We start from the raw sequence: 25,612 nt of genomic DNA on the forward strand, positions 1-25,612 counted from the left end.
TGTTTAAAGAAAAAAAAAGGTTGCATTTCTTTTAATTTTGTCATATCAACATAGTGGTCTATTTAACTTTTGAGAAAAAAAAATTACTAGAGCCAAGTATTTTTTGGAGTACTGTTGCTCATAAATAAACAGATAGAAAATAATTTTATAAAAATTTTAATGTGGCAGTGCCTTCTTTATAGTTTTAAAATATTCACTTGAATAGTAAAATTTTTACTACAGTATGCAAGTCAAAATAATACAGTAACTTAAATTTTACTTACATTTAGATCATCTGTTGGAAGTTTTATGCTAACGTTTTAATTACAAAACTTTTATTTGTAATTAATTTAAACTCTCAAGTATAAAAATTTTTGTTTAGTACACCTTCTGTTGTACAATAGACTTTTTTTAAAAGAAAATACACTTTAAATGACTTTTGTTCATACCTATCATAGAAACTATCGGCAAAAGACATCAGAGCCAAAGCTTGACTTTCATAACTCGGAAGACAAGCTCATGTTAATATAAAGTTCTGACGTACAACTTAAATTAGAACAAAAGTAATATGTCAAATTTTAAATTAATAAATATTTTTTGAGTTGTAACGGCTAATAAATGCTTAGTAGAAGTTAGATACACAGTTTTGACAATGAAAAACCTTTTCAACAAAACCCAGTTAATGAAACTAAAACTTTTATGTGCAACTTAACAAAATCTAGTTAATTTATGATTTATACAACATACATATGCTATAATTACTGATCGTCAAGTAGCTAAGTGCTTTAAGGTTTACTAGATTAAAAACATGAAACTGTTTTTCGGACTATTTGAAAAAATACAATTTTATTCTTAAATTGTAAAAGAAGTTATTTGAAAAATTTTATTATTTTTGTAATACACACGTGTTAAATCTTAACTTAAGCAAATTTGAACAACGCATGTTTACTTTTCTGTAAACAATGGCATTTTAGTTGTTACTATTTTAACTGCTTTCTAACCATACTTTACTTTTTTACTAACAATTTTTTTATTTTAATTTTAGCTTTACAATAGAGATTTGACAGTAAATGCAGTTAAAATACCATGAGCAAGTATTACCAACAAAAGGTTTATTTAAAAGCAAGTGAAAATTTTAAAGTTGTGTATTTCGGTTTAATCTTTGCTAGATATTTCTTTTAAAGATATTAAAAACATGTATATCCAATACGAAGTCAACATTACTAATAAATTTACTTGACAATGTAAATTTTAGTGGACAAACATATGTTAAAATGTATCTTAAAACTACGACTTGTACAAAATTACAAACTATATAACATCACACTGTTGAGAACAAATGCAAAATCGGACTTATATTTTATCACCAAACTCCACTTTTCTCTACCAAATCTATTAATTTTGTCCCCAAAAATTTGCAGCAGTTGATCGATCAGATCCGACGTCCAACTATTCAAGCGCAATCTTAAATCTATCATGTCGAGGAAGTTGTTCTTCTGTCATCTTGGGAGTGCAAATTGCAAGGGAGGTCTTTATGATCAAATTTTCAGATTTTTTTGTCATACGTTCAATCCTCTTCAATTTTTTTTCATCTACTTTCAGAAACATTGGGCAAGGTTTTGAAAGGTTGGAACCGGTCGAGTTGTTCGTACAGATTTCTCATATATTTAGTATTTTTTTGAGCTCAGCCGAAATTAAAGGGTCGTTAGCGTTGCTCATGATTTGGATTCCTGACAACTGAAAATTGTTATTTGATTAAGCATGAAATAAAACTTATCTTACAACATTTCTTAGTACTATGAAAAGAAAAATTCAAGTGTAAATTAAGAAGTCTTTAAATGTCTTATGTTTCTTTGTTGTTAAAAGTTGGCTTAACCTACTTTGACACAAGGCTAAAAAAGAAATAGAATAACAGTTTTTGTATAAATAAATTTTTTTCTAAATTTTGTCTTAAAGTATTAGGATATTGTTTAGTGTTAAATATCTTTTAAGTTATTATAAATAAACTTGAACTTATTCAAAATGATAAACTGGCTGTTTGTAATTGACATAACTGTGTTTTTTTATTTTTCTGCGAATTATGGTATGCTATTCAAACTTTTTTTTAAATTTTATGTTGGTAATAGTTAAAACATTGCAAAAAATAGTCACAATTAGTTACTACTTTATCAAAAATATCAAGGATTCTGTCTATACTTTTTTGGATAGTCAAGATTTTATAACAGTGTTTATTAAATTTGATTAAACTTTGATGAGTACATATAAATATTATTTTAAAAATTTTCATAATTTTCAAAAGCCAGTTCAGCTAAAAGTAAATTTTTTGTTTGTTTATTGGTTATAATGATTTATAACATCTGTACCATCTTAGGCAAAGTACACTTTATGTTAATAAACTTCGACAAAAAACTGATTTTTTTAAATTTACTTTTTAAAACTTTAACTTATATTAAAAATATTTAACAACTGTAAAATACTTAAAGTTATAACACGAAATATTGATTTAATAAACGAAGGAAAAAGACAAGCTTAGAGTTAATTAACTTGAAAGTATTTAAAAATAATTTTTTTTTCTTTCCAAATCCAATCAGAAAAAATAAATTTTTATTACACTATCTCATCACAGCTATTTTATATTCAATGACTATCAGATTTGAAGTAACTTTATTTAAAGAATTTTTCTACATGCTTGTTTTGGTTATGGCTGATTCTTTAAGCTTTATTGAAATAAACAAGCTTAAATCAAAATGTTCTAATTAAAAAAATGTAATCTTTGTTTAGTTATAAACCAGGGGCTGGCACTCTGCGAGCCAAATGCGTCCCACGATGTACTTTTCAACTAAAATTTTTAAACGATGAAAAATAAATTTATTTCGGTTAAAATCATTAAATTAGAATTTCCCAAACTGTTTTTTAAATGGCCCCCTTTAAGAAAATATCAAAAGTTATGGCCCCTCCAACAAGACTACTTAAATTTTTTTTTCTCTTCATTATCAGCTTCAGAATATCTAGTGGAAGATTATAATTTTGACCTCATGGCCACCACTTTGGGAAAACCTAAATAAATTTTTTATTTCATTACTTAGATATTAAACGTACTTTATCATTGCATACTTTATCACATTTTTTGCTACAAATAATATTTTTATAGATAACTCCAACTATATAAGAATGACTGTAGCCCTCGATTAATATTGTTATAAATTGGCCAGTTACCCATAAAAGGCTGCTGACCACTGTTATAAACAATTAGTAATTTTTACTTGACAAAAATAATAAAATCATAAGCCAAAGACTAAATATTTAATACAAAAAAATATTTTTCTGTTATGCTTTTATCAATGTTGACATTTTTACAAATTGCGTTTAAACAACTTTCAACAAGCTTCGTATAAGTCTACCCGACCATAAATAAGTCTTTAATAGAGATAAGGTTAGACACAATGAATATGAATAAATAAATGCAGTTAACTTTAATACATACCTGAGCTGTATTTAGAAGATGAAAAAGTTGTATTATAAATAAAAGTATTAGTAGAAGTGTATCTAAAACATAATTGAGTTATATTTTCTAGTGACTTAAAACTTCTACAATAGATATGTAGAAATTTTTCTGAATTTATTAGTTAATACAGTTAAAAAATAACAGTTTAGTATGACTTTGAATACTTCAATTGACGAAGGAAATCTCACTTTTAATTTGTTTTAATAGTACTGAAAATTGCTAATTTTTTTGCTTTTAATACGAAAAATTTTAAGTTTTATAAATTAGTTAAAATTTTTTCGAAAAAAATAACGCTTTTGTAGCAGTATTTAAACTTTCACAAATTTTTGCTTTTAAAAAAAAGTTTAAAAGTAATTATAAAAATATAAATACATAAACTGTTCATCATATGTAAATTAACTAACTATTAAGTCACCACTAGTTTAAATTAATAAAAGGACAAGAGACTATTTTAAAGTTATTGAAAAGTAGACAGTTATATAATACAACTTTTGAATATATTATTTGTTTGTGATACAATTTTGGCTTGAAGCTTCATTTAAATATTTTGCGAATGTCTAAAAGGAGTTTTACATATGGTTAGTAATTTTTTAAAAATTTTTCTGAAAAATCTTTCATCATACAGTCGTTGGCTCTTATTTATAAAAATGTTTTAAGTGATATTTAAATTTGATAAATATTATATAAAATATTATATAAAATAAAATAACAAAAAAACAAAGTGAATTTTAGGTAGTTTTATATTAATAATAAAGTATAATAAAAACTATTATTTAAAGTTTGATTAAAGGTGAATTAGTTCAACGAAAAGTATTTACATAAGTTAGTTCAAGAGAATACAGAGCACCGCAAAAAAAAAGAAATAAGAAAAAATTCGACATGCAATAAAGTAAGATTGGCAGTGTAAATAAAAAAAAACATACAGCAATCTAAAATAAATCTATGAAATCAAATAAAAATATACAACACCAACAAATAGCATCTTGTAATTAATTAAACTTTGCAAAATTTTTTGTTCTTTATATTTATATGATTACTGCTAATGCATATGTTTTGATCGTTTTTAAACTTAGATAACAACAAACAAACTGATTCTAAAACTTTTCAGGCAAGAATTTTACACCCAACAAAGCTTGATCAAAAAAATTATAAAATCAATAATGAAAACTCAATACATTCTATAGAGTTAGGTTATCTAAAAAAATATAAGTAATTTATACTTAAATTGATATTCCTAAACAAATGTATTTTTTGTAATAAGTACAATTAAAACTTTCTGTGCTTTTCAGTAAAGTAATTTAGCATTCTAAAGCATAAAATAAAATAAGTTGATCACATTTTGGTACTTTATTCATCTGAAGAGTCTGCTATCTTTATCAAGTTTTCAGCACAATTTTTCACTAAATGTCCATTTGATTTTTCACTGTTGAAATTTAAAATTTACATAAAATTTAACACTACATTTCAATACATAAAAAATATTTACTAGTTTGAAAAAAGATGCAAAAAAGGCTATTTTATTATAACAGTTATAGTAATATTTACAAAAAGAATAACTTCATAATACTGTTTATTATCTTGTTCTCAGAAAGACACTACTGAAAAATGTACCAAAATTTAGTATTTTAGTATATGGAAAGTATTATTCGTAAAAAAATGTTGAAACAAACGTCTAATTATAAGCTATTGGCAAAACATTTCAATGCATAACATTTTAGGACTTCTGTAAAAATAACTTTTAATGGGCTGCTGAATATTATGATCACAAAACTGAAACTATGCTATAGTTTATAAACATATATATTATTTTTACTTTACATTAAATTAAATAAATTTAAGTTAAAAAAATAGTTAAACTAAAATTTTAAATTAGGCCTAGAAAATAGTTATGCCATTATATAAGAAAAAAAAAAAGAAAGTATTTAAACAGTCAAAGTCCTAAAGAAATACATAAAAAAGAACTTTTTTTTTTTTTTTATAAAATAGTTAGACACTTTTTTTTAAACTTTTGAAGTTTATTAATAACAAACAACAAAATAAAACCTATGATTATAAAAATAAATTGAAAAAATTCAAAGAAACAAATATAAAAAAAAAACAAATTAAGCAAGTGTAAGGCATTAAAAGCTCATGTAAAGCAAATAGATTAACAATTTGACTAAATACAAATAAGGCTGAAAATATATCTTCCAGTGCAAATTTATATTTTTACAGTGATTTTAAGTTAAATTTATAAAAAAGTATCGCAAAAATAAAATTAAAACTGATGATTTTCGTAGCATTTCCAGCCGTTTCTGATCTGTAAATTTATTTTCTTATATTTAACTAGAACTTTTTAAACCCTCTAATTTTGTTTTTAAATAATGTCTACTATAAATACTATTTTTTGATAGATAGCTGCTTAGAATCAAAGAAACTTATTTTTTTAAATATTAGTTAGTATGCCTTAAATTTAATTTTACATACTAATTTTTTATAGTTAAGAAAGCAATATGTTCTGTACGTATGAAACACATTTTCGATTAGTTGTATCATAGTCAATAGTTTTTTCAAGTTACATGTTAAGTTTTAGAGGACCTCTACTTTTTCAAGCTAATGAAAATAAAAGTGTGAAAAAAATGCGTATTTAAACAAGAAATCCTGGTATTTACAAACAAATGTCTTATTTAAATCGTATATATCATACAGCAATATAACTAACAAACTCTTAAAATTTCAAAACAATTCAAAAATACTGAGGAATTTTTATGAAGGACCTCTGTATTGAAAAAGACAGATATAAAATTTACAACTTATATACTAAGTATACTATGAAGTGTATGAAAAGTTTTGTTTTAATTGGTTAAGTATGTTAAATAAAAAAATAAAGAAAACTTTGTTAACTATTCCCAAAAAACGACATTAACGCAAGTGTACTGAACGAAACACATTACCAACTAGTTATCAATTTAACAATTTTTTACAGATGAGCAAGATTAGCATTTTAAAACTGAAATTATTCACAATAAACTAGACCCAAAGTAAAGTTCTAAAATTACTGATATTAGTATAAATAAAAATATTAAACTTTCTGTTCATAATAATTAAATAATAAACTAACATCAGGTGAGTTGAATCAATAGAGGAAGTTCTCATAAAAGTTTCGAACTCGAATCTGTCTAAATTTTCGTGAGAGCCCGAATCTGGGATGTTTTATTATTTTATAAATTTTACAAAATATTAGCCAAAAAAAAATAAAAAAAAATAGACAAATTCTCACATTCAAACTGATTATACAAAAAAAAAGTTAGTACTTTTAATTATTGAACAAAATTGAGCATTTAACTAAATACTTCAGCATTAAAAAGTGTAAAAAAACAATAACATATGTATACTTTTCAGCTATTTCAAAGTTACTTTTAAATAGTAATTGAACTTGTTAACAACTAATCAAATCACAAAATAAATTAAATTGAAACAAGTTAATTTTTATGCCATTAAAGAAATTTAGTTGAATCCTAAACGTAATTTATATACTTGTTTAAATACTTTTTTATTTGACAAAAAATAAAGTAACATGTTTTTTAATAGTTAGTATAGATAGTTAAATATTATACTAAATTATAGTTGTTTTACAGTTAAATCTTTTTTACTTTACTTTGTGGGAAATATTAGAGGCAGTAGTTTAAATCTTACCATAAACTGATAAAATTGATTTGACAAACTCATAATCGATTTATAGAAAATTATCTCAAAAAATTTGTAAAACAGTATATAATATACAGTCTACTAAAACTCACTATGTAAATCTTGTTTCTTTTCATTAAACTTGTACCTTGTTTCCGAATCTTGAAAATGGCACTTATTTTTAACAGGCCTAATAACTCGACCTAAAAAAAGATACAAGTCAAAAAAATTAAAATTTTATTTGATATGGTATAATATTTTAATAACAAACCGTATAAAAAATATTTTTTTACCTTGTAATAAATCTTCGCCATAAGAAATAGCTTCGGTTTTATCAGTTGATATGTTTTTTTCAATCAAATAATTAACCAATGATTCACCGGTAAAGCTTTTTTCAAAACTTCTTAAGCTTATTCTAAAAAAAAATAAAACTAAATAAAAAACTATAAAGAATATATAAGAAAATAATACAATACCATGCATTTTATAAATAAAAAACAGCTCAGAAAAAACGCTAATTTAAATGCATTATTTAGTTATCATAAAAGATTCATTTTGATAACTTTTAGAAAAGCTTTATATATCGTTTATAAAACTCAAATCTAGCAAAAACAGTTTTTTTTTCAGTTGTTTTTTATTATTTATTTTTGAACTTGAATGTGCAATAAAAAGTTGTAAGTACTTTTAAACCAGTCGATTATTTTATCCAAATAACTATTAAATAAAAGTTACAATAAACTTTAATAGACTATAAAAATATTTTTTGAACAGAATTTGTTACCTTTTTGTAGTTTCTATACTGCTTTTGCAATCTGCCAAGTGATACTTAACAAAATTCTTGCAATTATCTAAAGTTTTATGATCAAGATCTTCAAAATTTGGCAGGCATATTCCGTTGTCTTTTCCAGTTATTTTCCGGAAACTAAAAAAACAATCTAATTTAGTTTAAAATGTTAATTTTTTAACTACAGATAAGTTATAAATTATAAATTCAAGTTATAATTTACATGAATGTTCTTAACATAATAAGTGTTCAAATAACTTAAATTGTTGACAATGCAAGTAGTAACTTACTCTACCTATATTTGTACCAGTTAAATTAAAATTTATATGTTTATCAAAACACATTTTAATATAACTAGAATAGGTTAACTTAAAACAAGGTTCTAAAACTAAAAAAACAAACTTATTTAACCTCATTTGTAATAAAGAAGTATAAAAACAACTATAATTAGCTTGTAAATAATAAAAGGAAAACTACAGTAACTCTTCAAATTGAGGTTTACCAGCATTTTTACAAAAAAATAAAAAAAACAGCTTTGTTACTACAAATAACACATGCATAGAATTAATTAAAATACAAAAACAAGCTTATAATTTTCTGATTGGTAAATAGTTGTTAAAAAATCACAGTTATATTAAAAATTATGATTTGTCAATTATTCTCAGTGTAAAATGTACTAAAATTATAAAAAACTTATATTGAACAAACTAACAAGTTTTTGATGGGATCAACAATCAACTCGTTGTCAAATCCGAAGATGAAGAACATGAATATCGACTGACCGACAGAAAGAACCGAATCCAGGAATGTGAGCTCAGTGTACGAACCGGTTTTGAACGATCTGTTTATTTGCCACGACAGTAGTACTATTCCCTGTTGAAAGATGAAAAAAAAAACATGTGAAAACTTTTCTGTGTATAAACCCGTTTTAAATGATCTATTCTGCCAGGATAGTAACACAATAACAAATCGATCTATTTAGTACATTTAAATATTTTTTGTAAATGGCGTGTAATAATTAGTTTTAAATGATCCGTTAACTTCCCTTGACAGTTACACTACTCTATGCAATAAATATTTGGATAACTAAATGTTTTGTTTTATTTTTAACTTTTAAGGATTTGAAAATGTAAGTTCTATTAAGATTTAAAGTTCAAAATCTGTGATGTATTCCCTGTTGCATGTAAAATTATAAATAATTTCAAAAGTACTAAAACAATAGACAATCCTCTTAGTTATTTTAGTAGTCTTATGCCACAACAGTATTTGCAGTTATATTAAGAGTTTTCATTATTGTTTGTTATTTAGTTAAATAATTTCTGTAAGTATATAGAAAATTTTTTAATTGTTTAAAATAACTATATAATTTAAAAGGTATGTTATTTTTTTCGAATTAAAACTTAAACCTCAAAATTCTTGGAAGTAAAATAAAGTCATTTAAGTATCTTAATACTGAAACAAGAAATCTTTCCTAAAATTTTTCATTTTTAAGTTCAGCAAAACATCTTCTCAAAATATAGAAAAAAATCATGAGGTATATTTAAAAGAAAAACTCTTTAATATTGAAAAAAACATGACAAAGTCAAAAAAATATTTTCTAGAATAGTTGACATTCATTGATCATTAAAGTAGTTTACTATTTATTTATTCAAATATTAATTTTCCATTTCTACTACTCACCACCAGCATTGACATCATCAAACACAGCAACAGGCACACGTGCCTGGTGAACTGGTGGTTTGTGACGTCACTGTTGATTACGTCATCGTTTTCGAAGAGAGGCCGCGAGTCGTCGCTTTCTTCAGCTGTTTGGTTATTTTTGTTTATATTTTTTAATGGAAAATTTATAGTTGAATGTGTAACAGTTTAGAGTACTTCTGTAAAAAAATAAATATACTCTTTCAACCGAACTTTAAAACTCTTAGAATTGTCTACATTCTTAAAAAAAATTATTGAAAAAAATATAGCTGTTGCAACTAGGTAAGAAAAATCTGAGTATCCAGGACATTATTTCCATATATGTCAAAAAAAAGTGTTTAAAATATATAACTAACAAGTAGGAGAAACTTGTGAAGACTTAGATTCCCTTTTCTTTCTGAACAAAATAAGCAGACATACACAAACAACTGCGAATGATAAAATCAACATCACACAGGACATTATGAACTGTGTGTAGAAATAATTTGTTATGAAAGTGTTTTAAGTAAACTGGAAACTTAAAAACTTAATAAAAATTACTTAAATTTATCATTGTTAAATTAAAAAAACTTAACCTGCATACTTATATTGAAAATCAATGTAATTTGTTAGTTTTATATAGGAAACTACAATAAAAATATTTTTTTACTACAATAAAACCTTAGAATAAAAACAATATGGATTTACTTACACTATTTTAAACAAAAAATAATAAAATATCTATTTTCAACTCACAACAATAACATCAGGGTTGTCTCTCTGTTTGCAAACGAGGGTGCAAATAAGATGGTCCCCAGTTACTGTTGTTATGACCCCCCATAATGTCCCTAGCAACACTGGTACCAACAATAGGTATTTCATGCATTTCCTGTCGAAAATTTTATTAAAATATTAGAAATAACTTTATTTATTTATTGTAGCAACTTTGATACTAATAACATGTATTTTCTGTTGATAGTTATTTTAAAATAAATAGTACAAATTGCTTATGTTGTAACTATATATAAGGTACCAAAAACATGTGATTCATATATTTTCTGTTGATAATAACAATAACATTTTATTTTCTAGGGTATTTCAAATAGAGAGTATAATAATTTATTTAGTTAAAAGTAAACTTTTAAACATAGAACTATTTTAAAAATTCTCTGATTTAAACTGGTGAATATAAATACAATGTCTAATTAGTTTTTACCTAAAAATATTGCCATTTAAGTATAATTTTACACACACTTTTATAGCAAAGTTTCTAACATACACTTTAGAAAAGTAATTTTCTTAACTATATATTAAGTACCAATATACTTCAAAACAGCACTAATTTTTTTAATACCTACTTTGTGGCATATAGCAGCTAAATTATTGAAATAAAAGTGATTTGTAGTAAAAGTACAACTTTTTAAAACACCATTAAACCTGGTATATTCTTTTCCTTTATACTCTAACATTAGCAAGCAGATAGCCAGTGATGCAGTAATAAACCTCGTTGTAGTTATGCCGAAGTATGTGAGGAAAAACAGAAACTTCTGTTTAAATAAATATAACTTTAATATAATTACAAGTTTTAAATAGATAAAAGAAAAAACTTATCTATCAATCATTAAGTTTTCTAGTTTATCTAGACTTTTTATACAAACTAAAAATACACACTTATATATACTAAACTTTAAACTACTGTTATCTATAATCTTATTTTACGTAGGAGGAAATTAAAGTCAGTTAAAAATTCAGCTATAAATTTAAACAAAACTTAAATATATTCTAACAGAACTAGTTATAAACTAAACAGTTTTAAGAGATAAAATTAAGTAAGTTTTATAATTGTAAAATATTTACTTAAAAAAAATTGACTTAATCTTTGACGGTGTAGATGGAAACTGTTTTTTTATTGTTTTTTTTCAACAATGTGCTAATACAGGTAAATTATAAGATTTTACACTTTTTCTACAAAACGTTTAAAAAAGCCAAATTTAAGAAAAACTCAATGATTTTTTTGTAACCTAAACATTTTACAACATACTTTTTTGATAAACTTAAATTTAAATAAAAATAAAATTAAAACAATTTTTATATTTAAGACTTATTGAACTGTTTCATAAATTTAAATGATTTTCAACTTACTTACTTCAACCCACTAAAAATAGTTGAAGTTTAAAAAGTTTTTAAATATAAATTTTAATATACTAGTGTGAAGAATAGTTTAAGTTATATTTTTAAAAGAAAATTTGTCAAATAAAAATTAATCCAATACTTTATAAGTCAATTGATTATGAATATTCAAAACAATTGTGAATTATGATAAATCAAGTTTACGTACAAAACCTTTTTAAAAAGCTTTTATTAAAATTTTATAAAATCACTTTCACTTAGCTAGATATATTTTAAAATATTTAATAATTAATTGGAAAAGGTTAAAATCATTTACCGTATTACGTCAATGTCATTAAATTTATTTATTTTTGACAACTAATAAGATCGCTTTCTACCAAAAAGTTACCATTAATTTTGCTAACACAGTTTAAAAATATTTTATTTTAAATTACACAAATGTATTCAACTATTTTCTTCGGTACGTATATATCTGTTCAGTAATTACTCTTTAACTTTATTTTAGATATATAAGTTAATAATATTTTATATACCATACTTCTTATGACTAAAAAAAAAATGTGAATAAATTTGTGATTTGTTTTAGAGTAATAAAATTACTAAAACAATATAAATTTAACTTCACAAAAACTTTAACTTTCATTTAGATTTTTAAAAAACTAGCTAACTAAGATTAAAAAAGTAAACTTAGTCACAACTTATACTTTTTTGTTCTAGTTTAAAATAAAATAAGCATTCTTAAAAAAGATTCAAAAGTTTACTTTAATCTTTAAAACAAACTAACTCCAACATATTTATTTTCAATTGATTCCATAGTCTTTATCATGATCACAAACATCAACGACGTCCAAGCCTGCAAAAAATGTTAATATATCTAAGTAAGCGGCTTACTTACAGTTAAATTTGAAGTTTAATACTTTTATAACAATAAAAAATATGAAATTCTTAGTTATCAAACAGTGATTAGATTACAATAAAAAAACTGACTTTATTGTTAGTGAGATGTTTATTTTTTTTTAGAAAATTGTTGTTTGTTTATAACAAAGGTTATAATTCAAACATACCAACTGAAGTAAATTTTTCAACTAAAAAAACAACTTTACTAAACATTTTTTGTTAACTTTACTAAATATTTTTTGTTATTTAAATACTGAATCATTATAGTAAATAACTAAAAAGACTACAACTTAAAAATTTCTTAAGCTAGAAATATAATACTAAAGCATTAGAAACTTAAATATTAAAAAAAAACCTCTTTAAAATAACATAGATAATTATTAGAGCTTGAAAAAATATCTTCGCACTTTAGAGCTTTAAGTTTTTTTATTGGAGTTAAATTTTAAAAACTAAAAAGTTATCAACATTTACTTGTCAGGTTATATCAAAAAATATCTTTGCCTTAATAACTAAATATTAATCATGTATTAATAAAAAATGAAAATAATTAATATAATAAAACTAACCATAGCAATAGCAAGAATTGTGGTGATTATGTGAGGAATTCTGGTGACTTTTTTACTGGCAATCAGTACAAACACACACCAAATCTGTATTAAAAAGATTATGATTTTTCTCAAAAAAAGAATTTATTGGATAGAAAATAATAACTTGTTTTATTTCAAATAAAGATATTTTCTTACAACAAAATTACTTTTAACTAACTAATAAAGTATAAAATAATTTGGATGAACAGTTACAAAAAAAAGTTTAAATATTATATAAACTTTTTCTATTTAAATTTATGGTGAGATTTGATTTAAGATAAAATGCAGTTTATACACCTATAACTTCGTAATAACGAAGAAAGTAACTTTAAAATTTATAAAACAAATCGAAAACTTAATGATTTGATAAACTTTGCTGAATAAAATGTTTAAATCAGAATGAAATAAGTTTTCCTCTAAAATTACAAAGTATAAAAATAACTGAACAACTATTAAACATACTTGTGGTTAAAATAACTTTTAACTATATACTAGTCTGCTAGTACTAAGTTAAAATACAATAGATGGGTCATTTTGTTTAAAGTGTCAAAAATAGTTTTTGAACAAAGCATCAAAATAAATCTTTAATTTTTTTCTATTTGTTAAACTCCTAACCAAAACAACAATACCAACTGCTTATCATAATTATTTATAGAAAAATTTAAGCTAAGTAATAGTGGAATAGTTATATAGTCTATATATTTAACACGAAAAAAATACAATCTATAATTAACACAAGTCTATTTTTATGTAAAAGTTTTATAATATTAAGATATAAATGAAAAGCTTTTGAATTGTATATAATTTTTGTTTTCAAAGTTAAACCAGCATGAAGGCTAAAAATGAAATTTAAAACAAACTATACTTACAGTGAAACTATCTTTAATCTTAAAGTCATTGTAGGTCGTGTATTTTAAGCTTTTAGAAGTATTTAAAACTAAAAAAAATAACTTTTTAGAAGGTGGCAACAATTGTTTCCTATTTAAATTTGTTTTGTTTATATAAGTAGTAAATGTTTTAACTATGTTTACCTTGAAAATTTCCATTATTGTTATTATGTTTGCAGTTATTTTACTACTAACCTAATCATTTAAACAAATATTTGTTAAAATATCAAAACAAGACTTTCTAGGCATAACTAAAACAATACCTAGTTTTAGTAAACAAATTATATAATAAATTTTATTGCTAATTAAGGCGCAATTTTTATAAAAGCACTAAATATACTGCATGTGATGCAAAAAAAAATTGTATAACTTTTAAGATATGTGTAATACAAGGTATAAAAACATAGACAAGGCGTATAAATTATGTATATATTAAAAAACATTTTTTTGATAAATGTCAAAGTTCTTTATGCAAAACACTGAGAGAAAAACTTATTATTAAAATAAGCAATTATTCTTCAAATTTAATCAAACAAAGTCAGGATACGCTTAAAGTGTTAAAACAGTTGTAAGCATTTTGAAGAACAGTTGTGTATTATTATGAACATATTTTACTACAACTTACAAAGATATGTTGTAACTAAGTTCTAAAGTTAATCCCTATATCTTGAAACACTACACTTGAAGGTTGCTGAAGCGAAATGTAAAAATACTTCAGAATACTAAAACAATTTTAATTTTCAACACAAACATGACCAAAAGTATATTTATCAAAATCTTTTTCAAAATAATTCACATTACAGGACACAGACACATCTGTGTACTTTTCGATTTAGTGTAAAAATAATATTAATATAACTATTTATCTGAGAACACTACTCACACTACAGAAAACAATAGCATGCGAAACATTGGTGTAAGTTTGAATATAATATAAAACATTTAAATATAAGACGATTAATATGAACACAAGGATAAATTAGTGTAAGTTTTAATTGAACATAAAAATTATTTAACTTTTAACAAAAAACTACTCACATTACAAAAAATATATGTATAGGATACATGAAAGCGCGTTTAAACCTATTATGATAGTATTTAGTAAAAAAACATATATTAAAAAAAAACTTACACTACAGAAATCAGCAACATATGACACATCAGTGAAAGTTTCAGTTTAACATAAAAAATAGCACTTTCATTAAAATACTATTTACAATACTTATATTTAAAGAAACTCAGACTATAGAAAACGTAGTACTAGAATACATCAATTTATGTTGGATATATTAAAAAACTACTTATATAGTTAAAAATACACTGTTATAGTTGATATGTTTTAATATATTAAAGAAAAATATTCACCTGAATAATACTTACACAAGGATACATTAGTGTAAGTTTCAAGTTAAGATAACTAATATAATACCTCTATTATGAAAAAACTCACACTACAAAAAACAGCCACGTATGAGACATCGGTGTATGTTTCAATGATGATTTCTTGAAAGTACTGCATAGTGGCTTGCGAGTAAGTGAGTGACCAGGCTGAAATGTACATGATTGGTGCCGATAGTGCTGTACATACCACCATAGAGGTTGCCATCTGAATAATTATTTTGTTATTATTAGTAAGTGAGTGACCATGCTGATATGTACATGATTGGTGCCGATAGTGCTGTACATACCACCATTGAGGTTGCCATCTGAATAAAATTATTTTTTTATCAATTTATATTTATTTTACATTTGTTAGCTCATTTTATATTATTGGTGCCGACAACGCAGTACATACTACCATTGCAGTTGCCATCTGAAAATAATTATTTATTTTTCAAGTCAATTTGTATTTTGACATAACAATAGAATTAATAACACATAGTTGCAATGATTATAAGATTTTTTTTTTGTGTAAGAAGCATGTTTTAATTTTTTGTTTTTCATTTTTTTAAGTAGCATTGCAAATAATCATCATTTTATAGTTAAAATTATTTTATTTTGAATTACACACTGCCACTTAAGTTGTCATCTGTTTATAAGAAAACATACATTTATTTCTAAAGTCAGTTTCTTTTTAAACGTGAAATAATGCATGGTTATTAAAAGGAAAAAGCAATTTTTGTAAATATCAACATTGATTTAGTTAAATGCACATGACCATCTAACTTGCAATCTGTTTGCAAAAATAAAGCAAAACTTTTTGAAACTTTCGTTTGAAATTTCATTTATATTGATTGTTAACTTTTTTGTTTAGTACTGCAAATACTATTTATCTATGTGTAACATGTTTTTGAATTAGCTTTAATTTTATTATCTGTTGATGAAAAAATGTATTTTACAATTTAACTAATATTTTTGATCTAAAACTTTGCCTCTGTAAAAAATGGTTGATTTTTTTTTTAATTGTTAACAATAGCGTTACTGGTACAATATAAAACTGTTCTATTTTTGTTTTCATCAAAAATACATTGGCAACATTTTAGTTAAGACAATAGAAAAATATTCTAGTCAACATCCGACTGTTGGCATGACTCGAATGAACACGATTTTACTTAGAAAAGTAATCAAAACAAAAATCAAAATTTACAAACAAACAAAAATTATAAAAAAAATATAAACTTGACTTATTTTTTTCAAGCCATGTAGATATTTTTTTGGTAAAATATAGCTACAAACGATTTTTTACATATTATAAAACGAAATTTATCTATTTTTATTGAAAATCTTCGTTATTTTAAATAACTTAAAAAACAAAAAACGAACCCTGTCAACTTCTTTATTATACTGTGAAGCGAATATGATGACTGTTGGTGCAGAAGGTATTGTACCGTACAAGTATGTGAAATCGGCCAACACGTTTATGTAGTCTGCCTCATCTGTTGTGTTTGCTGTTACATTCATACCTGGCTGCACCAAGTCCTCACTGCCGAAGAGAAACATAAAGTTTCTTGCTAGTATCGGCAGTATAAGTCTGTGGTAAATAGAATTTTTCTTATTCAGTAGACATAAAAAATTATTGGATTTATGACAAAGGAAAGTACTAGTCTGCTGTATAAGTAATTTTTATGGTGCATACAAAACCAGATTTATCACATTTGTGCTAAAAAATTACAATATTAAAATTATAGGCAGCATAACTCTGTTGCAGAATTTATTTTAATAAATAAAACAGATCTTACTGTATTTCAGCTACCTTTAAATTCAGAACTAAAATAAAATTAGATTATAAAGTTTCTACGTTTAGCTAAAAGGCTTAAACTGCTTTTTAGTGTAATGGACACATAGTTTTATCTAACAAAACTCAAACTATGTATCATAATTCATATAAAATTCAAAAACATTTTAGCGGCAACGAGTCCCACTATGGTGAACAGTCCGGGCCCCTTCTGGCTTGATATGTTTCCGACCATGGTCGTGCCCAGGTAGAACAACGCGCACGCAGCGAACGCGTCACTAGCAGTTGTTGATATGCTGTTGAGTGCGGCTGGGAGCACGCTGTTTGAAATAAATTTAGTTATTTTATTTTAATATAATTTCTGTTTGAAATGAATTTAAGAAATATTGATATAAGTATAACGTTGTTGATATGTTGTTGAGTGCGGCTGGGAGCACGCTGTTTGAAATAAATTTAGTTATTTTATTTTAATATAATTTCTGTTTGAAATGAATTTAAGAAATATTGATATAAGTATAACGTTGTTGATATGTTGTTGAGTGCAGCTGGTAGGATGCTGTTTGAAATAAATTTAGTTATTTTATTTTCATATAATTTCTGTTTGAAATGAATTTAAGAAATATTGATATAAGTATAACGTTGTTGATATGCTGTTGAGTGCTGATGGAAGTGTACTGTGAAAATTTAGTGAATAAATATAAAATTAATATAATAAGTATTAATACTAGTACAATGCTGTTGATATGCTTAAAAGTGCAGATGGAAGGTTTCTGTGAATATTAGTAATATATAGTAAAATAACTAAAACTGTATACACAGTGTTGTTGATATGCTGTTAAGTGCAGCTGGAAGACTGCTGTATGAAATAAGTATATCAGCATACACAACGGTAATAAATGCAAGTTAATACAAAACAGTAGTTTTGAAAGAGCAAATGGTAGGTTACTGTGTTAAACTAGGGTTAAACAGTTTAGTAATCGTAATAATATTGATTCGAGTATATTGTTCTTGGTATGCTATTTAGTGCTGATGGTAGGGTACTGTGAGAATAAATGAATAAATAGTAAAATAATGAAAATGATATATACAAAGTTGTTGATATGCTGTTGAGTGCGGCTGGTAGGATGCTGTATGAATATTTAATAAATATAAGATTAGTATAAGGGATATTAACACAAGTATAACGTAGTTTAGTTAGTAAATAAGTGGTAGATAATAACTGTAATAGTATTAATAATGTTGTTGGTATGCTTGAAAGGGCTGATGGTAGGTTTCTGTGTGAAATTAATAAACAATCATAACAATAAAATGTAATGCTGTTGAGTGCTGATGGGAGGTTACTGTTTAAAATTAATAAAAAAAAACATAAGATTTCTATAAGAAACTTAGAATATGTTAGTGTTGCTAATACGCTGTTGAGTGCTGATGTAATTAAATACTTATAACTAAATAAGTATACAAATAAAGGAGGGAAGTATAATAAACTATAAGAATTACAACATATATAAAGTTGTTGAAGTGCTGTTGATGGAAGATTTTTATTCAAATTTAGTTATTAAAACTGCATAAAAAACAGTTTATGTATTTAATATATTATTGTAGCACCTGACTTTACGAATAAATATAAACAAGTAAAAAAAATATTCTTTCTGTGTGAAATTAATAAACAATCATAACAATAAAATGTAATGCTGTTGAGTGCTGATGGGAGGTTACTGTTTAAAATTAATAAAAAAAAACATAAGATTTCTATAAGAAACTTAGAATATGTTAGTGTTGCTAATACGCTGTTGAGTGCTGATGTAATTAAATACTTATAACTAAATAAGTATACAAATAAAGGAGGGAAGTATAATAAACTATAAGAATTACAACATATATAAAGTTGTTGAAGTGCTGTTGATGGAAGATTTTTATTCAAATTTAGTTATTAAAACTGCATAAAAAACAGTTTATGTATTTAATATATTATTGTAGCACCTGACTTTACGAATAAATATAAACAAGTAAAAAAAATATTCTTTTGAGAGGTGACTGCGTAAACTAAAAAAAAAGATAATAAAATATATTGATTATATGCAGCAAGCATAATTTAAGCTATTGTTGATATTAAAACAAAAACAAAGGTTAATAGCTGTTAAGTTAGATTGTATAAAAGTGTAATACTGGCTGACTAGTTGAAATACCCAGATGATTTAACTTAAGTTAGGTGTTAGTAGCAAACTGTAAGAAAAATATAGTACACTTTAAATTTTGAATTCAATAGAAAAGATTATCTAGTTTAATTAACTATGTTTAAAAAATTTACTAGTAAATTAGTGTAAATTCTAACAAACATGTATTTTTTCGGTCGAAAATGTTTTGCAAGGTTAGTATAGTTTGCGGAAGTAACATATTTCTCAAAAAATAAAACTTATTTATTTAGAATGTAAAACAAACATTAACCCTTTAAAAATGAAATGAAAGATAAGACCGACAAAGACCATCAAAACAACTGGATTTTGTACAAGACCCAATAACACTTTCTTCAGAATATGTAACGCTCCGGGTCTATTAGAACCTTCAATAAATCATAAATACTATTTGTAAGTATCTATTTAAAAAAAAAAAAGAACGATACATATTTGTTAAAAAATTAAACTTTTTACATTTGTAAAAAAAGACCAAGATATAAATGTTGTTATTTCAAATAAATTTGTTGTAACAAAAATCGTTAAAAAACTAACTTTGATGAGAGAAATTTTCAGCAGAGCTTTCTATAGACTGGGTATTTTGAGTTCTGTAAAAATTTAAGTAAAAGTTTATACTACAAGTATGAAAAGTACCCATTTTTTAACATACATAAAACGAAATTATACTGTGGTGGAACCTTATTTTTCATTTAAATTTATACAGGTTAGAAAAAAATCAAAACTTAAACACTTTAATTACATTTGTATTGTAAAAAGTTGTTTAAGAGTTTGAATAAAATAGTATTAATTTTAATTTGAAAATAATTTATTGCATGAACGGTCTCACAAAACTTTACTTATGTTCTTTATACAAAAACTACTTGTATCAAAGCTAACCAACAATATAAAAAAAAATCTATCAAAATAGTACGTAAAAAAGTTTAAGTAGTAAGAATAATTAAATTTTTATCACTTTAAATTCTTATTTGTAATAGTATTTGAAATTATAATGGCATACATATAAAAACCTAGACTGTAAAAAGTAGTTTTAAAATTACACATACATAATTTTGAATTGGTAATGGTAAATTGTTAATATAGTAACATTAATTTTAATACTTTAGTTATATTCAAAATATATTTTTTACTACACCTGAAAAATAAACTTTAAAACTATAAAATATGTAATAATAAAAAGTTTAAAACTACTATTTTAAAAGTCTAAATTTTTGATCAGAAAAACAGCTTTTTTTATTTTAATTGTTAAGTTAAAAAAATTTACAGATCAGTATAAAAACTTACATAACACAAAAATTTATATAATTACAACCTACACCATTCTAGGAAACTTATAAACTTTTATTTATTTAATTAAGCGTAGTAGTCTAATAAAACATTACAAACCAAACAACAATATTTGATTAACAATAACAACATCAAAATTTGGTTTTGTTTGTAAATAAAAACATTGTTTTTCTTCTACACCCACACACTCAGTAAACTTTTCCAGACCCATTTTTTATTATATAATTTTGTGCTAAATATATACTTTATTAGAATTAAGTAGTTAAAAAAATTAAAAACTGTTTTTAGGTATACAAAAGTTCTGGACAAAGGCTGCCACACTGACTCAAGAAGTTTTCCTAAGTTAGTACTAATATTCAATCACTTTATATTATATAACCCTGCTCAATTAAAAAAAATTAATGAGCTCAGATAAACGTATCAGTGATCCTAAGTGTACTTTACTCTTTGTGGTACTTCTTTTTAGTGGATACAACTAATTATTACTTCTATTAAGATTTTACTACAGATATAATTACACATAATGCTTAAATATGACTGGGTAAAATGCTGACCTAGTGTGAAACTTATATAATAACAGTGTTACAACTTTTTAGGAAACTAGTAATTTTTGTTTGTTTATATAAGCGTAGTAACTTGAGTAAACATTACAAACAAAACAAAAATGTTTGTTTACAAGTTATTTAGTAAAACTTTACTGTGGTCACAAATAAAGTATGTCTAGAACAACTTTGTTTGATATTTCATTATGTAATGTATCTTACGTAGTATATTCCCTTACATTTTCAAAAACCTTAAAACTCTGATTGTAACATTGGGAATTATTTGGATACCAAGGGGCAAATTACATATAAGGTGGCAAAAAGTTATCTAGTAGAAGTTATTGATAATTGACTAGTGAAAAGGGAAATCTAATAAATGAAGTTATTTTTTCAAAGTTCATTCTAAGTGGGCACTATTAAAATAAGTTTCAAAAACACAGATATTGATTAAGTTTATTTTATTTTTATTAAATTGTTTTACAAACTCCTTTTTTGCAAGATTTAAACTTTTTCAATGAAACAAACTTCTACAGTTGGTTGATTTTAACAAATGTCTGATATTGTTCTATTGCTTTAAACTTAACACAATTAAATTCATAAAGAATAATTATCTATACATCAATATATTTAGTTTAGTTTGAATGAAAAAAAAACAGCTTATTATCATCAAAATTACTTGAATGAAAACTAACTTGTACAGTTGATCGATTTCAAGAAATGCAAAGCCAATAGGATTGAGGATGCAAAGTTGAATTGGGGCAAGGAGGTAAATGTACTGAAGGAGCTCTGGGTAGCTCCCAGAATATAACACCTGCACTGTAAATGAATAAAATGATGTTTATCATTACTAGAATGTATAACTGTATGTACATTATTGAATATTTTTTGCTTTACAAAATTTACAAACTACTATAAAAAGTATAGTACACACTACAATTAATTGCTTCAGATAATTCAGATTAATTTTCTTCAGATATACTTTGTTAACTTGATAAGCTTTTTTTAGGTACTAAAGCTTCACGAAACTAAACAAATCAAATAACTTAATTTACTAAAGGCACAAAAAAGTATATATACAAATTGTAATCTTTATATAAATTATTTTAGATCAATAAATCTTTTTCAAACTTTAAGTAAATGTAAGCTTGATTACATTAAAGTTATCATTTTAAGTTTACCTAAACTTCGCTTACACTTAAAAAAAATTAACAACCATTTATTAAATCAGTGAAAAATTAACTAATGTTATTTACATTGTAATAAAAGTTATTAAAGTTGCTAACTTAGATTACTCGAAACTGGTTTGATGATTTTTTTCAATTATTTAAGACATTAACAAAGCATTGAAACATTTTTTAGATTTAAATAGAATAACCTCAAAATCATTCAGCCAAATTACTGAAATGAAATCATTATGTTTTGGAAGGGTTTACATTTATATGAAATAAGTATTACAATAGTTATAAACTTAAAAAAATTTTACACCTCATCTTAATAAAACAAATAAGATTTTAAAAACATTTTAAAGTTAATATCAAATTATATAATAAAGTATACCATTTCAAAGGTAAGTATTTTAAGTATTTTATCTAAAAATGCAGATGGATAAAACAGCTATCAAAGTTGTAATAAAAACTTTGAAACAACTAGCTATTATTGACAGTAATGTTAGAAGTTTAGAACTTTTATTACTTTTTTTTTAATTTTCACAAAACTAACTTATAGAACACCCCCATAGCAATATATTTATTTATAAACCATAAAACTTACTACCAATAAAAAACAAATTTTTGACAATTGAATAAAAATATCATCATTTTATAAAAACTGTACCAAACAAATTTGTTTGATACCCCATTGCAAAATATTTTTTAAACAAATCTTCAAAAAACCTATCAACAATACAAAACAACTGTTGTTAAAAAAAATTATTAAAATTTTATAAAAAGTATACACCAACTTATTGGGTAGCCCATCGCGAAATCGTTGGACTGCGTTGAGAACATGCCGTACAAACCGGCTCTGCCCAGATCCCCCCTGCCGATGACCAGAGACAGCACGAACACCATGAAGAAGACGCAGGTCTTGCCCACGAACACGGCTAGCAACAAGGACCAGGTGACCATGCTGAAGTCCAGCTCGACCATGTTCTTGAACAGCAGCATGGGCAGGGCAATGTAGCCTGTGGAAATGTTTGTACTTGAAATACCATAGTTATTTTTACACACAGTTTCAAAGGTGTTTTTTTTAAGTTGTGGTAAATTTGGTAAATCAATCAGATTGTAAACTGATTTTTGATTCAGTTAAAGTTTATTTTTTAGAATGTCTGTTTATGGCGTGTGATAAAAACTTGAAAACTCTGTTCTTAAACAGAAGCATGTGCCTTGGAAAATGTTCATACATTTGTGTTTTAAAAACAGTCTATTTCATCAAGCAATGTGTTAACAAGCAATGTGAAAACTTTTTGATTTGCGTGTTTTGCTTTTACCTACTTTAAATTAAAATCTAACACTTAAATTTTGTATTTTATTTTATAAACACATTACCAAATTTTTAAACTATAAGCCTTATGGTGAAGCTTAAAAGTATATAAGTTAATTTTATCATGTAAAAGAAACAAATTGTTCTAAATTAAACTTGAAAATTTATACATAACTTTAAAATATTATAAAAATGATTAATTGTTTAAAACCAAAGTAAAACACATCAACTTTTTAAATTAAATACTCATCATAAAACTTTTATTATAAAAACTTACATTAACTGATTCATAAAAACTTTATATAGTTGTATAACAAACTACAATTTAAAATAATATACAAAACACTTCATTTAAAAACAAGGTTGTAACTATATTTTAATAAATTAATTATAAGTTTAATTATAACATGCTTGAATGTTAACTTAAAAGCAAAAGCTTTTACAGGACTCAATACTGTTAACAACTAGTAAGAACAATAGAATAAAAATAAATTGCAACTTAAATGTTTTTTTAATCAGATGTAAAAATATAACAAACATTTAACATTAAAATTTTAACTTTTAAAATGCAAAAATTTAACTTTTAAAAAATGCCTAATAATAATCAGTAAATAAACTTTATAAATATTTTTATTCATTAGAATATTTATATAGTTAATTATATAAATTAAGAAACCTGTAAGTTTACTTATTCCTTTTGCTTGATTGGATGTTATGAGGTTTAGCCTTCCAACCACATAACCAGATATTATAAAGACAAAACAGTTTACTAAGGCAATAAACAACTTTTCAAAGTTTTCATTTTGTGACATGATAGTTTAAATGTTTTTTAATTGCCTGTAAAATGAAGTTTTATCATTGTATGCTGATGATACTTTTACAAAAACCATACAAGTGTTTACTTCCTTAATAGAGAGACTATAAAATAGTGATGCACACCTGAAACAAATAAATAAGTAATTACCTAGCATGATGTTGCAATAATTTCAAACTGAATTACATAACACTTGATGTATTTTTTAACCATAAATTTAGGCTAAATATAGTATTTTTTGCGTAATGTGTTTAGTCTAAATAGATAATATGTTTTACACAAGCCATATATGTACATAAAAAGTTAATTAGTTATTTAAAGGGTAAACAAGATAATAACTTTTAAGATTGTATTTGTATATTATGTATTTGTTAAGCAAAACTACAATAACTTTAAATTATTTTAAAGCTAAAATTAAAGATTGATTTTCAGGTAATTATTAAAAATTCTTATAATTTTAAAACCAATTGTACTTAAGTTTGAAAATGTTGTTAATAAAATTATTAAAAAATATTAAAACTCATTAATACATCTTAAAAGTAAAAAAAAATATTGTAGTGAGATCTTTTGAAAAAAATGAACTTTTCTAACAGTCCCAACTAACCTAATGTATAAAAAGTGAATGCCATGAGCTCAATGAAACTGTTTTATGTAATGATGTTGTATCATAGAGATTAAGTAATTAAATTTTCAAAAACCTTGCTTTTAAACGGGAAATACCCTACAGCACAAGCATTTAGGGACAGTTGTTCATGAAATAAAGAACTTTGAACAATATATACATAAAAAATGCAAGAATGTTATCAAGATAAATTTAAATTAACAACCTTTGATATAATACACTTTAATAAAAAATAGCTTAATTAAAATTAAAAACTCCTTTTTATTTTGTTTTATGTTTTTTGAACAACAAAAAAGTAATCAAGTAACTAGTCCTAGAACCTAGTGTACAAAAACTTTTCGGTTATCGAGTCGCACACCACTTGGATAGTATTTAACGTCTTAAATTTTT

The 25,612-nt window shown here is 24.3% G+C and overlaps 1 protein-coding gene across 1 annotated transcript; it reads right to left on the bottom strand.

Moving 5' to 3' along the window:
• Positions 1-4,824: 4,824 nt before the first annotated feature.
• LOC145829263 (lysosomal cholesterol signaling protein-like) lies at positions 4,825-24,619 on the bottom strand. The gene is made up of 20 exons (XM_082937011.1): positions 24,463-24,619; positions 23,266-23,487; positions 21,998-22,121; positions 20,014-20,066; positions 19,733-19,847; positions 17,452-17,607; positions 16,876-17,083; positions 15,563-15,718; positions 13,205-13,288; positions 12,526-12,594; positions 11,049-11,158; positions 10,368-10,500; positions 9,989-10,100; positions 9,615-9,739; positions 8,647-8,807; positions 7,932-8,072; positions 7,444-7,565; positions 7,264-7,353; positions 6,585-6,666; positions 4,825-4,907 (listed from the first exon to the last, which is right to left on the bottom strand). Exons 1-20 carry the CDS (start codon positions 24,596-24,598, stop codon positions 4,832-4,834), a joined length of 2,475 nt encoding a protein of 824 aa, XP_082793137.1. The 5' UTR covers positions 24,599-24,619; the 3' UTR covers positions 4,825-4,831.
• Positions 24,620-25,612: the final 993 nt, after the last annotated feature.

The sequence above is a fragment of the Thalia democratica genome, chromosome 2, assembly GCF_965202585.1.
Source record: "Thalia democratica chromosome 2, ktThaDemo2.hap1.1, whole genome shotgun sequence".
NCBI classification, from domain to species: Eukaryota; Metazoa; Chordata; class Thaliacea; order Salpida; family Salpidae; genus Thalia; species Thalia democratica.

Excerpts from the sequence above, each read along its gene's own strand:
- LOC145829263 (XM_082937011.1), bottom strand. The coding sequence starts at position 24,598 with ATGTCACAAAATGAAAACTTTGAAAAGTTGTTTATTGCCTTAGTAAAC. Across the intron at positions 10,101-10,367 it reads ACAACCCTGATGTTATTGTT|TTCATAATGTCCTGTGTGAT; the intron begins GTGAGTTGAAAA and ends TTCTACACACAG. Across the intron at positions 6,667-7,263 it reads AAAGAAACAAGATTTACATA|ATTCGGGCTCTCACGAAAAT; the intron begins GTGAGTTTTAGT and ends AAAACATCCCAG.